General features: G+C 51.4%; 5 protein-coding genes across 5 annotated transcripts; 2 read left to right on the plus strand and 3 right to left on the minus strand.

Annotated features, from left to right (window-relative positions):
* Window positions 1-260: 260 nt before the first annotated feature.
* Window positions 261-1,343, minus strand: AUEXF2481DRAFT_29179 (uncharacterized protein; the record flags this gene model as incomplete). Its single annotated transcript, XM_013488699.1, has 1 exon — window positions 261-1,343. The coding sequence occupies one exon, from the start codon at window positions 1,341-1,343 to the stop codon at window positions 261-263; it is 1,083 nt and encodes a 360-aa protein (XP_013344153.1).
* Window positions 1,344-2,231: 888 nt separating this feature from the next.
* On the minus strand, window positions 2,232-2,777 carry AUEXF2481DRAFT_4717 (uncharacterized protein; the record flags this gene model as incomplete). The annotated part of the gene is made up of 3 exons (XM_013488622.1): window positions 2,232-2,502; window positions 2,552-2,711; window positions 2,753-2,777. 3 exons carry the CDS (start codon window positions 2,775-2,777, stop codon window positions 2,232-2,234), a joined length of 456 nt encoding a protein of 151 aa, XP_013344076.1.
* Window positions 2,778-3,759: 982 nt separating this feature from the next.
* Window positions 3,760-7,834, plus strand: AUEXF2481DRAFT_4718 (uncharacterized protein; the record flags this gene model as incomplete). The annotated part of the gene is made up of 4 exons (XM_013488623.1): window positions 3,760-4,053; window positions 4,109-4,178; window positions 4,233-7,373; window positions 7,425-7,834. The coding sequence occupies 4 exons, from the start codon at window positions 3,760-3,762 to the stop codon at window positions 7,832-7,834; spliced, it is 3,915 nt and encodes a 1,304-aa protein (XP_013344077.1).
* Window positions 7,835-8,672: 838 nt separating this feature from the next.
* On the plus strand, window positions 8,673-10,195 carry AUEXF2481DRAFT_29182 (uncharacterized protein; the record flags this gene model as incomplete). Its single annotated transcript, XM_013488700.1, has 3 exons — window positions 8,673-8,801; window positions 8,854-8,923; window positions 8,979-10,195. The coding sequence occupies 3 exons, from the start codon at window positions 8,673-8,675 to the stop codon at window positions 10,193-10,195; spliced, it is 1,416 nt and encodes a 471-aa protein (XP_013344154.1).
* Window positions 10,196-11,682: 1,487 nt separating this feature from the next.
* On the minus strand, window positions 11,683-15,138 carry AUEXF2481DRAFT_4720 (uncharacterized protein; the record flags this gene model as incomplete). The annotated part of the gene is made up of 4 exons (XM_013488624.1): window positions 11,683-12,421; window positions 12,473-14,286; window positions 14,336-14,701; window positions 14,761-15,138. 4 exons carry the CDS (start codon window positions 15,136-15,138, stop codon window positions 11,683-11,685), a joined length of 3,297 nt encoding a protein of 1,098 aa, XP_013344078.1.
* Window positions 15,139-15,189: the final 51 nt, after the last annotated feature.

The raw sequence follows: 15,189 nt of genomic DNA on the forward strand, positions 1-15,189 counted from the left end.
AGCAAACAGGGTCTTTGAGACGGTCTCAGTCATTGTAGTAGAATAGATATATAGATCCAACTCTTCCTTCTATATGCAACTCAAGTCTTGCACTCATCAGTTTCAACAGACACATGTTCGGCTGCTACGTACCACTAAATGCAAACCTCTGTGACTCGGCCGATGGTCCGTTGCCGTCCACACTGTGCGTAGTAACTCGATCACTCCAGCATCGTATGCCAGCCAATGTTCAGGGTCGAGGTCGAGAAGTCTGACTTGCCTCACATCTTTTCTTGCAAGATTGGTGGCGTCCGGTCGGTCCCACTCGACGAGATGATCTTTGCTGTAGCCACCGCAAATGCGACTCCTACTCTCCTTGTCTCGATCTTTGCCTTCCTCCCCATCTCAGCCAGCTGCTCGTCTGACTTCACGCCGATACTCACATCCGACACCATCTGACAGACCAGCACACCGTTCACTCTTGGATCGTCGTTGTCGACATCGATGAATATGCTTTTGTGCAAAGGTCTGCATGAAGGACAAGGGCCCTTTCCTTTATGCCTCTTTTCTCCTCTTTCATCGGCCGCCACATTGACTAGGAATTGGGCTCTGAGCTTGTTCTTAGCTCCGATGAAGTGGGGGCTATCGAGGCCATACAGCTCGACATCACTGTGTCCGAAAGGTACATCATGGTATGAATCGTCCAACATGCCGGTCACAGCTAACGCGTGAGCCCATCCTGTTGAGTAGACCGCAAAGCGTGGTGCGTTGTTCTTCCACGAGCCGCTCTCGTCCTTGTGATGCTCTTTGTAGTTCTCGTCGATGTATGGGTCGTTCTGAGGAACGAGAACATCGCGCTTGTAGCAAATATCTCCAAAGAGCTCGTCACCCATTATGAGACTAGTGACCTCCAAGGAAACATCGGCGACTACCAGATGGGTTGAGCCTATCTGCCATGTTTTGTTAATGGAGTCAATGTGAACGAGCAGTACATTCTGCTCGTCACGCTCGAACACGATGATACCATACGGATAAATGGCTACATCTCTTTCAGGTGCTGGATGTTCTAGAAGCCACTTGTCCAGGCGGTCAAAGTGATCATCGATACAGTCTTGCACGCAGGCAAATGGCGATGGTATGGGAGTGAGGAATTGCTGATATTCTTCCACCTGGTCGTCCCCAAAATAGTCGCGAACGTATGACGCTGTCAGAGAACTGCAGACAGAAACAAGAGATGTGCTAGACAATTCGGAAGAAGATAAGAAGTACACGTCTATCCGAGAATCATCGCTTGCCCTGCCGGTATAGGCGTGCGCGAGTGTGCCTATGGCGGATGGGGGTACTTGCAACGGAGCCGAGATCATGATTGTTGAACCTGGAGGGACAATGTAGCAAAGTATGATTCCGTCATGAGACTCATGACTGTCCAGGCAGGGGGGCCTAATCGCACGTCATAGAATATACCGATGCTGCTGGCTTAGTCGCGATGGACGCGCGAAGGATCTGGTAGCGGCCAACGCGACTGACACGCTATATCCGGTCTTTCCGGAAATAAAGTTTGTCATTTGTGCACAACCTATCCCACCTGATCTGTACAGCGCGGCCTTGGGGGGCGCTCAGAGGTCACAGTGATCTTCCGCTTTGAATGTATTCCCTGGGGATTAAATCGAACATCGATGGGATAATACATCTCGGTGGGTGTGGCTATACTGGAAGAGACTGTGCCGTACTCCGGCTACGCGTGACAAACTTCTGCATGGGTGGAGCAAGCTGCATCTATAGAGCAGGGTTATCTCCTAAACATGATTTTCGAAGCATGAATGTTCTGTTTCTGGCCACCACAAGCTCTATTTTGACGGAAAAGAATGTCTGTGGCCTCAATCGACGCCTAGATCTGTAGATGTGGTGATTGAGGTGCAGATATGATGAGAACACATCTATACGTCGAATCTTTGTCAAATCATAATCCGACTCCAAGCTTCCCAATCTCAGACGTGTGATGTAGGCTAAACAACGTGGAGAATAACGATAGCCAAGTTCATAAGCACACAATCATCGATCAACTCGCTCGATTGATTTGTTTCATTTCACTTCGTAATACATGCTAGAAGGATTCCGTTCGGTCTTGGTGCTCAAGGCTTGTAGCCATGCTTCCATCAAGCCGACGATACCCCTAGTCGAAGAGGAGATACCACAAGACAGACGCCAGCGATGTCCAATGCCCAATTCTTACAGTCTATCGTCTCTTACCTCTACTTGGTCATCCCTTCATCACTACCCTCGGAGGAAGTAGTAGTTCCAGCTTCACTGGGAGCCGACTCCATGGAAATGGTCTTCTCCAGAGCGGCATAGTCATCTGCCGAAGGACCATGGACATTCTGCTTGAACATAGGAACGGCCTCAGTGACCTCGAACTTGGATGTCATAGCATCGAGAAGTTGAGCGGATGCATTGCTGCGGCGGCGAGGCTTGCTAGGGCGGTAGACATCGTCCATATCCTCGAGCTCTTCTCCATGACGACCCCTTCGAGACATGAGCGATGACTAAAGTATTGATAAGACCGGATACATACCAATTGCCTTTACCATTGCCGGACTTCTTGACTCTGTTGGGATCGTTGTTGGCATTGAATCCGGATTTGGCGAAGTAGCGAGGGAGATGCTCCTGAGGGGAAGCGGTGCCGTTGGCAAGGCCAACGTGGTCACGGTCGTTGATTTTGTGAGAGCGAGTCACTGTAGTAAGTAGTCGTTAGTCTGAAAAGGTCGCGTGCTACTCAAGTCTCGCAATGAGTAAAGCATGGGGCATGCGCCGGGTAGCTTCGCTGGCAGGAATAGGGAAACGTACTGATGATGCACGCGGATGCTGAATAAGCTTGAAGGTGTGTTGTAGAGAATTGAATAGTCCTTGAGGTAGCAAAGGCTTTTGTGTGGTACAATTAGCAAAGCAGGTGGAAGAAGAAGAAGAGAAGCTGAGGTTGGATGCAAGCAAAGCTTAATATAAAGGGACCATGAGAGCTCGACAGTTACGTTGCTCGCGTGACAACACTCCTCGGAAGCCGTGAAGCTTGTCAATATGAAGTGTCAATTACTGCCGACCACTGCCTTTTGAGCCACACCCAGTGTCGCATCCCATTTTAGAAAGCCCCCCCCCCAAGGCCAATGCCACTCTCGTCTCTATGGCTACTGCATGTTTCTAGGTCCTTCTCTTCTGACGAAGACGAGGAAATAAGCCGATGCTTACACCATCGAGCGACTGGATGGTGAGCGATGCAGATCGATTGCGGGGCTGAAGGAGCTATGGCCGAATACCTCAAAGATGTCACAGAGAATCTGTACATCCATTCCTCCAATTCGATAGGACTGGACAGAAGCATGTGTTGATGATACAGACTCTTGGCTCGCTATAATTTGTTCGGGAAGCAATTGGGCAATTGAAGTGGACTCCTAAAATGACAATCGTCTCCATGTCACTGTCTCGTGTCGTCTCCCACATCGTCACCAGACCTGGACGTTTCGAAGTTAATGCCATACCAGATCCGTAAATTTGCGGGGTAACTAGCGTGTCGTATTGGCTTTCAGCATTTATCTGTGTGCTGCATTTTATGCCGCCTATACATTTTGTGCAGAGACGAATTGGTACTCGAAAGTCGGAGTTAAGTGAAAGTGTCCAAGGCGTTGCGCCGGCCAAAGCTCGCAGCTCTACCCGACCATCATCATCAAAACAAGAATTATTAAATCCTTGTCCACCTAATCACCATCCACTCATTCACAACCTGTCGCCATGTCCATGACAACGACGACAGATGGCGGCGACAGCATGCGTCGGAGCGCGGCGCGCAATCCAAAGCGACGACCTAGAAAGACAGAAGGCTCAAACAGCCCCAGCGGACCACAGCGCAAGATGCGCAAACTGACCAACACGACGGCCGATGCCCCTCTGCCCGTCGACACGACAGAATCTCTTCGCAGCGGACTCAATGCACTTGCTGTGCAGTCTTCGGCCTCGTTCTCGCGCACGGGAGATGCAGCCACGCGTCACAAGAGACCGCCGAAGAGCGACAACAGCACCCTATGGGTATTGTCCCCAACTGCTCCGTCTCGCAAGCCACCGCTGACCAGACGATGCTTAGGCGCAAACAGATCAGTACAGTGTGCGCCATCTTCCCAGTACACCCGACATTCTGCGCAACAGCGCCAGCGGTACAAACACGTCCTCCAAACACCCGTCCGTCTTCCTGTCTGACCACAGTTCAGACTACCGTGCATCCATCCTCACCTCACCGCCTCTCGCTCTAGCCGTCACACGAGAACGTGCCTACATCTGGGACTACACTTCTCCCGCTCCCGTCGCTCATCCAAAGACATTCGATGTGCCACGCGCAGCACGCTCTACCGATCCTCTCCCCCTCGCCGCCCTCGTCACGTCGCCCACAAGAGACATTGGTCTAGTGGTAATCTCCGCCTTCACTGGAAATGTAACCTACTGGCAGAACATCGACACAGCCGAGTCCTTGACTCTATTCAACCAACAAAACACTGCCGTCAATGGAAACATTGGCTCTCTGTCTGGCGGAGAGACGGTCATTCACCTCGACTCAGCCGATCATGCCGGTTTCATCGTTACACTGAGCTCTGGCCGAATTGCTCAAATGAGCCTGCTTGACGACCAAGGCAGACCAAAGATTTCGGCGCACTTCCTGCGCTCGACCGAAGCAGCCAGTAGTGGTGGTCTGTTTGGCAGCCTCAAGAATGCCCTTGGGGTCGGTCCCTGGAAACGCGATGTCATCTCGGTGCGCACTCGTCCACTTCCTGCTAGACGCGAGATTCAGGCAATCGCTGCGACCGAGTCTGGCCAGGTCTACACCTGGCATCTGGCATGGTCTGGCCAACCCACTTTCAGAGGCGCCTTCAATTTCCGTCAATTTCTCCAGAACGAACTGGCCGCATCGTTGGGTGAGGAGAACATCAGCCTCCTGGACATGGTCATCACCCCTGCATCATCGGTTGTTGAGGCTCCGCTGCAGCTAATCCTGCTCGTCCAAGCTGGCCCTGCGTCGTCTCCATCGTACGCTATGGTCCATGTCACAATGGAAGGACAGGACAGCGCTCGTCTTGACGGCATAATTCGTGTCAACGCCGTCTCACCCGATTCACCTGCAACTGTACGTCCACGACTGCTCTTACCTCAGCCCGGACACACCGCTTTCATCATATTTGAGCGTGAGGTTATCGTCGCATCAATCACAAGCACAAGTTCCTTCCAGGATGCTATTCGCCTGCGATCGGACAAACATGTCGTCATCGAAGGAGGTTGCGAGGAGGACTTGATTGATGCGAAGGGGACTTCTTCATGCACCATCTTCATCAAGGGGCATGGCCTTGCTCGTATCTCTGCGACACAGACTACTGCTTCTCATCCATCAATAAAGACGAAAATCGAGCAGGCCATTTTCTACGGAACCATATCCGACAACATTCTCGACTTCTCTCGCAAGTCCCATGATCGCTATGACCTTGAAGAGACCGAAAGAGCTGCTTTACTCATTAGTAATGAGATTCTGTGCTCCACATCTCAATTCATACCGCCCCTTACCTCGTCCATGGAGGCACATCTGCAGAACCGTATCAAGGCTATTCGTGCTTTGATACTTCACATTCGAAGCGAATACCCTCCTGTATCCAAGGCGACATCGTGGAAGCTTCTGCTTGATGCTGAGAGATTGGCTGCTGCTCAAGCAATGTGGACCGTGTGTGAGGAGCGTTCTGCCAAATCAAGTTTGCTGCCGATTGTCGTTCAAGCCTACTACAGGAGTCGGTCTAAGCACCTGTCGATTGACATGGACGCTGACTTGCTGAGATCTTGGTTTGTCAATGACGTTGCTAGCATCGACAGGCTGCGGACCCTGGTCTTGGTCTCAATAGTCAATCTACACGAGAACGGCAAGACCAAGAACATGATGCATCTAGTCAGCGAAGCGGATGATATTCTGTTCAGCCTGTATGACGCTGTTTTCCAATTTCGCACCGACAACGCCGAGGTCTATGGCTTAGACTTGACGTTGTTCAGTGACGGTGTGCTTGAAGAGGGCTATGAAGACCTCGCAGAACCCTGGACGTCGCAGTATGAAGTTCTCAATGCGCTGAACAGTTTCATTGATATCTCACGCGCACTTGCAGTCAACTCCTTTGGTGAAACCTCGGGCGATCCGGAAATTTCTACTGTTGAGAAGGTCGTCGGCGAGAATGTTCATATGGTTAACATTCTCTGTCTCTGTTACCGGGAACGCATCGGCTACACAAAGGTGCATGAACAGCCTGGTTACGCCGCAAACCTTGAGAAGATTTTCGAGAAATCACGATCACATCATTTGCGCTCTCTTAACAAGATAGGCGAATCTGCCGCTGGCATCAGTATTGCCGAGAGGTACAGAGACATGCAAACACTGGTACAGCTCGTCATCAATGAGTCCCAGTTCATGTCCAACATTCTGAACGACCCTGGCACCGTGTCTCACGATAAGATCGAGACACAAGCCAACATGAACAAGCTGCAAGCCAAAGTCGAGCATTACTTCAAGACATTCGGTGAAGAGTGGGCCAATGCCTTCTTCGACAATCATTTGTATCGTAACTGTAGCTATGGCTTGTTGAAGGAAGCAGAGGACTATAAGGAGCCCCTGACACGCTATCTCAGAGCCGAGAAAGTTCGTGGTCGATTGTCATGGATCAATGACGTGCTCCGGGAAGGCGATTTCCAAGAAGCTTCGACGACCTTGACAAGGTTGGCTGAAGAGCAAGAGGTCAAATTCTGGAACAAGAAAGTCGAGCTGTCGCTTGCGAAGCTGACTTCGATGGCCGCTATGGAAAAAAGCGGTGTCAAAGTATCAAACCATGAACGCCTCGACGGTGACTTGACTGTGGTCAACACGCAAGAAGCCATCAGACATCACTTCCAATACATTCTGTATGCAGCAGTTGACATCGAGGCAGAGCTTCAGCTAGCGTGTGACGAACACGCAATCTATCTCAAGCTCAAAACTCCTGCACTCTATGGTCTACTCGAGGCTTCTCTCGAGCACATGCTGAGAAACGAGGCACTGTCGGTTGAAGAGATTATTGACATCTTGACTCTGATGGACACGCGGGTAGAGAAAGATTTCGAAGCCAACATCATCGGCAAACAGTTCCTCATGGCACTGCAGGTTCTCGAGGCTGGCAAGTTCAAAATGTCAGAAGGCAGATTCGAGACCAATCTTCGCATGATCTGGAAGAGATGCTACTTGCAAGACGATTGGGCGTTCATCAACAACACGAGGAGGCGAACAGACAAGCTGATTTCGAAGCACATCAGAAACACCCTTGCATGTCAGACAATGATGCGTGGTCTGGAACTTTGTAAGTGTGACAAAACAGAGTAGAGACATGGACTTGGCTAACGTTGAACAGCACTTTTCCACCCAGGCTCAGGCATCCGCATGATGGGACCTAGCGAGACACTCGGGGCAGGATGCACGGCGGAAGAGCTACAAAGCAGATTCCCGCAGGAGGAGCTCCGTGACCCGATCATGCACGACAACGTGGTGCAGGACAGAGGACTGCAAGAAATGATCGAGAAGTCGAATCTGGATCGTTGGCACGCAGTGTGTCTCGAAGAAGCCAAGAAGAAGCTGGAAGAGGAAGCGGCGGCAAACGTGCAGGAGGCAGCAGCAGCGCAACAACTGAAACAGACGTTGTCGGAAGCGGAAAACGACGGTGCGGAGAGTCAGAAGGACACGGACGCAGTCATGGTGAACGACAACGAGGCAGTCGAGTCATCACAGCAGAGAAGTGATGACGACGATGTACAGATGGTTTAGGGAAGAGTCTACTTAAATGATAGGGCATGGCCCGACTTGCTGAAAGTGCAAGAGAAATTCAGAAGACGATTCTAGCAGCACAAGCGAAATTTGAGACGGATTGTTTCGAGGGTTCGTGCGGCGACAAAATAGATTGAGTGCGTCTGCTCGCCGGTGCCGGGTGGTTGCGACGAGTGATTTGGGCGCTGAAGGGTATTGTGGACAAGTTGGTCGCAGCAGGACAAGTATAAGTTCTGGACTCGTCTCTTGTTCGAGATGTCAAGCAAGGGAGAGCAGATTGTGGTGGTGAGAGGTTGTGCCTTTGTGGGTCTGGGCGGGTGATTAGCGCGCGAGTGCTGCGAAGTCTATCAGGGGCGGCGGGCTCAGCCGAGTGGGCGGACTGCAAAGCCAAGGCCCGTCAACAACACCTGCCTCTCTAATGTGCTGGAGGCCTATTGTCCACTATTATCCATCTACACCGCATTCCCTCGCTCTGCCCGCCTGCGCGCGCAACTAAGCTCCCGGTGCGCTCTCCGTCTATTGTTGTCGCTGTCGTCGTCGTTACCGTCGCCCTTCTGCCGTGTCCGCCGCGTCCTGCCAACCGTTCCCGCCGTCGTTGAAGGCTGTTGTCTCCCCCGTGCCCGCCGAAACACCCAACCTCCCTCATTCTCAATCTCAATCCACCGACCCCTGCCAACGACCAAGCTCTCCGTTTCCCCCCAAGGTCCCTACAGCGCCCGTAGACGGACCCGTGCAATTCTTCGTCCACTGTCCACCGCCCGTCCACCCTTGCACTAGGACCAGCACGACCAGCTGTGCCGTTTGACACGCCCGACACGCTTCCGACCAGGCCCACAACATGTCGTCCTCATCATCCAACGTCGTCGGCGTGCATTACCGCGTCGGCAAGAAGATCGGCGAGGGTTCTTTCGGTGTCATCTTCGAGGGCACCAACCTGTTGAACAACACCCAGGTCGCCATTAAATTCGTGCGTCAAGACACGACCATTTCTCTACTGCAACACCTCTAACTTTGTGCAGGAACCGCGTAAGAGCGACGCTCCTCAGCTCCGTGACGAGTACCGCACATACAAAATCCTCGTGGGATGCCGTAAGTCCTATTCCGCCGTCGTTCGGTCATCGATCGTGTCTGACCCGTGTCGCAGCTGGTATTCCCAATGTCTATTACTTTGGCCAAGAAGGCCTTCACAACATCCTCGTCATTGATCTGCTGGGCCCATCTCTCGAAGATCTGTTCGATCACTGCAACCGTCGCTTCTCCACCAAGACGGTCGTCATGGTCGCCAAGCAGATGCTGTCACGCGTACAGACGATCCACGAGAAGAACTTGATCTACCGTGACATCAAGCCCGACAACTTCCTCATCGGCCGTCCTGGTACCAAGGCCGCCAACGTCATCCACGTCGTCGACTTCGGCATGGCCAAGCAATACCGTGACCCAAAGACGAAGCAGCACATTCCCTACCGCGAGCGCAAGTCGCTCAGTGGCACAGCCCGTTACATGTCCATCAACACACATCTGGGTCGTGAACAGAGTCGCAGAGATGATCTCGAGGCTCTGGGTCATGTCTTCATGTACTTCCTCCGCGGCGGTCTGCCCTGGCAGGGCCTGAAGGCCGCAACCAACAAGCAAAAATACGAGAAGATCGGCGAGAAGAAGCAGACTACTGCCATCAAGGATCTGTGTGAGGGTTTCCCTGGTAAGAGTGACAAAGTCTCCATTGACGGCCCGTTGCTAACGCGTTTCGCAGAGGAGTTCAACAAGTACCTGTCATACGTCCGCAACCTCGGCTTCGAGGACACACCCGACTACGACTACCTGCGCGATCTCTTCACCCAGGCACTGAAGAACAGTGGCGAGGTTGAGGACGGCGAGTACGACTGGATGAAGCTGAACAACGGCAAGGGATGGGAGGCCATGAAGCAACACCCCAGCCAGGCCCACCTCCACGCCCACCACAACAACGTCGCAAACACTTCTGCCCGTGACGTTCACGCCAATCGTGCTAGTAAGACTCCCATCCCGCCGGGCCGTCTCGAGCAGGAGCTTCCCAAGCCTGGTGCCGCCAGATCTCCCGCCCAAGCACAGCGCCAATCAGGCATCAACCGCCACTATAGCCAGGACTACGCCCAGAAGAGAACAAGTCAAGGTGGTGACCTTGCTCCTCCAGAGGGTTCCACCGCTGCTCAATTTGCAAACAGCTCTGGCAATCTTCCTGGCCGTTTGCAAAACACCCAGCCCAGCAGGCAGAGCACCACCCAACCTTCTGCTCAGGCACAACGTGTGCAACCGCAACAGCAGCAGCCCGAGCAGAAGCCTTCGGGCATGCAAAAGTTTTTCAAGGTCTTGTGCTGTGGCTAGATCGACCATCTCCCTCTTACGCTTCAATGCGATACCTTCCCCCCCCCCCCCCCCCCTCCCTGTCATCTATCGCTCTCCTCCTTCTCGGCTTCTCTTCTGCATCTTTCGCCTCTTTACTCTCTCCGCCGCATCTACGAACTTCACGCAGCGCTACGGGGTTTCAAGAGAAGAGAAAGGAACATCACAAGGATCATTCGCATTCCTCTTGTCCGATTGCTTTGCTCGGGTTGTAGAGGTCACGGAAACAACCCTCCCCTTGTATCTCTTTTTTTTACTGTTATACATTCCATACATAATACTTACACTGACCCGGGATCCTTGTTTTTGAGCAACAAAAAATGGAGTTGTCTTTTGGAGGGGCGTAGTCGTCCTTGTTCTCGATGCTCTTATTTTATCAAAAAGGGAAAACAACTTGCATCGTTTCCGCATCCTTCTTGCTTCCTTGTTTGCATCCAACGCTCACCGCTTTTGCAACACTGACCACCCACAACCCCGAGACCGAGCTTTTCTTCTGTCCTTGCAAGGATCAGGAGTGAACATGGTCACATCCAGGAGAACAAACAAGGGAACCACCAAGAATCGGCGACGAAAGAGTTTCCATCCCGGAGAAGTGTCAAGGGCATACATGAGAAGGGAGATGAAGAAGACGTGACATGGGAGAAATTTCCTTGGGGTCTGTTGTGTTTGTTCTCTCCTTGGTCGAATTGGCTTAGCATTGTTTTTTCCTTTTCTCTTTTGTCCTCCCTTATCTAGCTAGCTCCCTATTTTTTTTTCGTCTTTTTTTTGGTTCTATTTCTGCAAGCAGGCGTTGGTGTAATGAAAGGGTAGCGGCTTCGTTTGTACTTGTTTTTGTTTGCATCTTTTCCGTGTCCCATTTGTATCGTAGTTCTGTTCTTCCTTTTGAAGCATGTCTCTTGTGTAAGATGTTTTGGTGCCAATTCTCCTCTTTCAATCAACTGAGATACGTGGTGTATTTCGTCTTGTAGTTCTTCAAGTGTGTACAAACTCGCCGCTCTGAAGCCTGTGTCCTTGTCGTGTGTCGACTGCAAAGGATTTGTTGAATACTTCTACGTCGATGATGGATCAGTCAGTGTTTACCTGTTCACCTATTGCTACTGCACAATCACTCTGTTTTCAACTCTCCATATCTACCATCTCTCCTCTTGTCTACCATCTTCGTCAATCGCATCGCGGAAGGTGCGGTGCGTCTCTTTGCTCTTTCCTTGGTAATGTTTGCCATCATCTCGGCCACTATTCCCATGGCATTCAGGCTGATGATTACGCTCAGAAAGACACCAATTGATGTTATTAAATGCTTTTGTCATTGAAGCTCATGTTCGCCATATATCGATACATATGCTTTGCTCGACAGTATCGAGTCTCGATCTTTCTCATTGACACTACTGTCCCGTCCCCTTCATGAAACAATATGATGCATCTCAATCCATGTTCGCCAGAAACGCCTCGCCATGTCATCGATCCCTTCCTTACCACAAAGCTCCATCATTGTCGAAGCGAACAAGCTCCTTGCCAGAATCCTCAACATCCTTCTTGGCCTTCATACGCATGTAGAAGATCGGGCAATCTCTACTCGAGCAAATGACTTCATTGTGCATACTGCCCTGGCATCTTTGACATTGGGTCCAGAGACGGGCAAAGCGGACTTCGAGTTCGGCGACCTTGCTCAACGTCTTCTGGTACAGTTCACCAAGGCGGTCACGGTCGTTTTCGCAGACGGCACCGCCTTTTTCGTCTTTGCCGGTCAGAGGCTTCTTGCAACCCATACACGTCTCGGTCTTCTTGGCGAATTTCATCAGACCACCCATGGTTGGAGCGGCGACACTGATGGATCGAGTATGCTCGCCAGTAAGAAGCTGACCTGCCTTCTTCTCGCCCAAGATAGGCTCGAAAATACGACCAAGAGGCTTGGCAAGCTGGTTGTCGAGGTAGTATCTTGTGTCGATGGGCAGGTTGTTCTCGAGCACAAAGATGGGGTCTTCGGACTTCTCATAGTTCTTTGCGCCCGCTGCACCCTTGACCATGACATATGCGACACGATCACCGAGTGCAGGTGCCGAACCAGCGTCACGCTTCTTCATACGCTCGGCGAGCTCCACGTGAGCCTGTTTTGCAGCGTAGTCATTCTTGGTCAATGCCTTGGTAATCACCAAGTTGGACATATCTACTTTGTTCTGCAACAGCTCGGCAATAGTCTCTTTGACGAAACTATAACATGTTAGTGACAATTGCGGCAGTAATGGCTAAAGTTGAACTTACTCTTGTGCACCCTGAACATCACGATCGATCAACAGCATGCGCAAGCTTGTCTCGATGACCGTCTGTACGAGTCGGCAATTGTCTCTTCGAACAGTCTCGATACCTTTGCTGTCCATCTTGTCCCATTTGTTTGGGTTTGTCCAGTACAGTCCAGCGTAACGTTTCTTGTTGATCAGCAGGTATGGGAAGTAGACCTTCTCGAATTCTAGCTTAATGGGCTTGATGAATTTGGAAGAGACGTAGTTGGCTGCTTCTTCTCCCAACTCCATGGCCTTTGCAAGATCATTGGGACCAAACTTGACCATGACCGAATCAGTGTCACCGTAGATGACCTCTGCGTCGTGGGTGTATCCGTTGGCAATAGTGTAGCGCTTCTGGACCTCGTCTCTGGTCTTTTCGATCATTTGACGACCATAGGATGTGGTACTTGAGGCGATGGCAAGACAAGGAAGTTTACCGACTGTTGCACCCGTGATACCGTAGACACTGTTCGCACTGATTTTCAGAGCCAGTTGTCTACCGTTCAGGACGGCCTTTTTGAAAGGGTCTGTTTCAACAGCCAGTTCCTTTCTGGCTCGCTTTCTGGCACCCAAGAGTTCTTCGAGAATCTGCGTAAGAAGACCTTTACGAATCTTCGCCGTACAGAAGAGATCGCCGTTTGGCGTGACGATGTAATCTTCGTCTTTCACAAAGCCCAGCTTATCAACGGCGTTCTTGTTGAGCAGAGTTGTGTAGCACAAGTTGTGAGCCTGCATGATACTTGGATACAGAGAAGCGAAATCCAATGTAGCAATTGGCACATCGTAGTAACCCCTGGTAGGCTCAATGACTGTGGCACCTTCGTACTGCTCATCTGTTCCTTCACTGCGAAGGTTGGGAATGACAAGCTGTTGTTCCAGAGCCTTTCTGAAGAGTTGACTGATGAACTTGACTTGCTGACCACGAGAGAGGAGATAATTGAAGGGCACACCTGTGACTCTGGCCATCTCAGTGTAATTGACAAGACACAGAAGTCTGTCCATAAGGCGCTGTGGAAGGTAGGCATCTTTCAAACAATAGACTGCTAATCGACGCCGTGACTCTGGCGTTCCGTTGAAAAGCTCGGTGATCATGGTGTGGTGGACATCTTCTTTCTGCTCGTTCAGGAAGTGGGCACATACTGAATTGAGAGTGTAACTTCGAAGTTGGTGATCTCTCTGGATCAGCTGGAGAAGATCGAGCTGCAGACGTCCGTTGGTGTTGGTTGCCTTTGTGTCTCTGTTTCCCATCTGTTTGCTCGAAAAGTTCGTGTCTTTGGCGACAGACTGCACGTTGCGCAGTCTTGACCAGAACGGGAACTTTCCGACCTTGAGATGTTTCGCTCTGTCTAGTAGGTAAGGGAAGTCGAAGTTTGAGATGTTGTAGCCAATGATAACATCGGGGTCAACTTTCTCCAGGAAGTCTCGCCAGGCCATCAACATCTTGTCCTCATCTGCGAACTCAAAGATTTGCGTGTTGACGATCAGACTGCATGTGTCCAAGCAGAAAACGTTGCGCACGAATGGCTTCTCTTCACCGTATCTTGTGACGACGTTCGCGATCTGAATGACGGGATCCACGTTGGCCTCCGGGAAGATGCCTTTGCGGCCAGCGCACTCGATATCAAACGAAAGAGTTCGCAGAGGCGCCATCTTGGCCCATTCTCCTTCGGCAGGGTGGGCGATGAGGTCTCTGTAATGGCAATAGGCCTCGATCTGGCAGTTGGAATGCCTGTCGCGAGCGGGGATCATGGTGTACTTTGACGCGGGAGTTTCGACCCAGGACATTCCTGATACCTGTTTGTGTCAGCGACGATGAGGCGAGGCTGACGTGGTTTACGCATACCTTTGTGTCGATCATGAAACGGAGCACATATTGGATGCTGTCAAAGGTGAGAACACCGCCATCTGCACCTTTCCAGAAGCCCTTGAAGTTGGCACTACCACTCTCTATTGACGTTCTCAGCTTGTTGATGTGTTTGGGATCGGTGACGGTAATCTTGAGATAGGGGCTCTTCTGATTGCCCTGGAAGCCGTACAGGTTCTCGCGAAGGACCATCTGTACCGAGTAGATGACGGGCTGGTGCTGAGCGAGGTGGGTTTCGAGATATGCTTTGAAGGCCTCGCAGTCGCTCTGTTGGAACGACGGAGGTGCTGCTACGTAGAGGTAGTGCATGAAATCGGTGACGTGTAGCAGGACAGAATGGCCGGTCTGGTTGTGGAATTTGGTTAGCATGCACCAACACATGGTCTCTGCCACGACGCTATTACCTCTGTAACACCAAACAGCTTGACACAGGTCTTTCCACCATGGAGAGTGCCCTCCTCGACTTCAATCTGCTGGAAGCACAGGTTGTCTCTCGTCTCATCGAAGTCGTCGAGACTCGGACGAGCCCATTGTTGGTCTTTCTCGGCGTTGTGTTGCTTGAGGTCATCAAGATCTTGAGTCAACTTCTCGAGTACTTCCTCCTCGAACTGGCTCTTGACTTGACTAGAGTTGGGCCCACCCGGTGTCTTGAAGTTCTTGGGTCCGCCATTGAGCTTCCTGCGCTTAGAGGCATTGTCTGTCTGGATATTTTGGCGGGAAGACGGTGCATCGACAAGCACGCGCTTGCTCGGCTGTACGTCCTTTACTTTGGCGGCAGGCATCTTGATGATGGAAGTCGTTGTGATGGAAGCAGGCAAATCGGTGGTAGGACG

The sequence above is a fragment of the Aureobasidium subglaciale genome (genome assembly GCF_000721755.1).
Source record: "Aureobasidium subglaciale EXF-2481 unplaced genomic scaffold scaffold_9, whole genome shotgun sequence".
NCBI lineage: Eukaryota > Fungi > Ascomycota > Dothideomycetes > Dothideales > Saccotheciaceae > Aureobasidium > Aureobasidium subglaciale.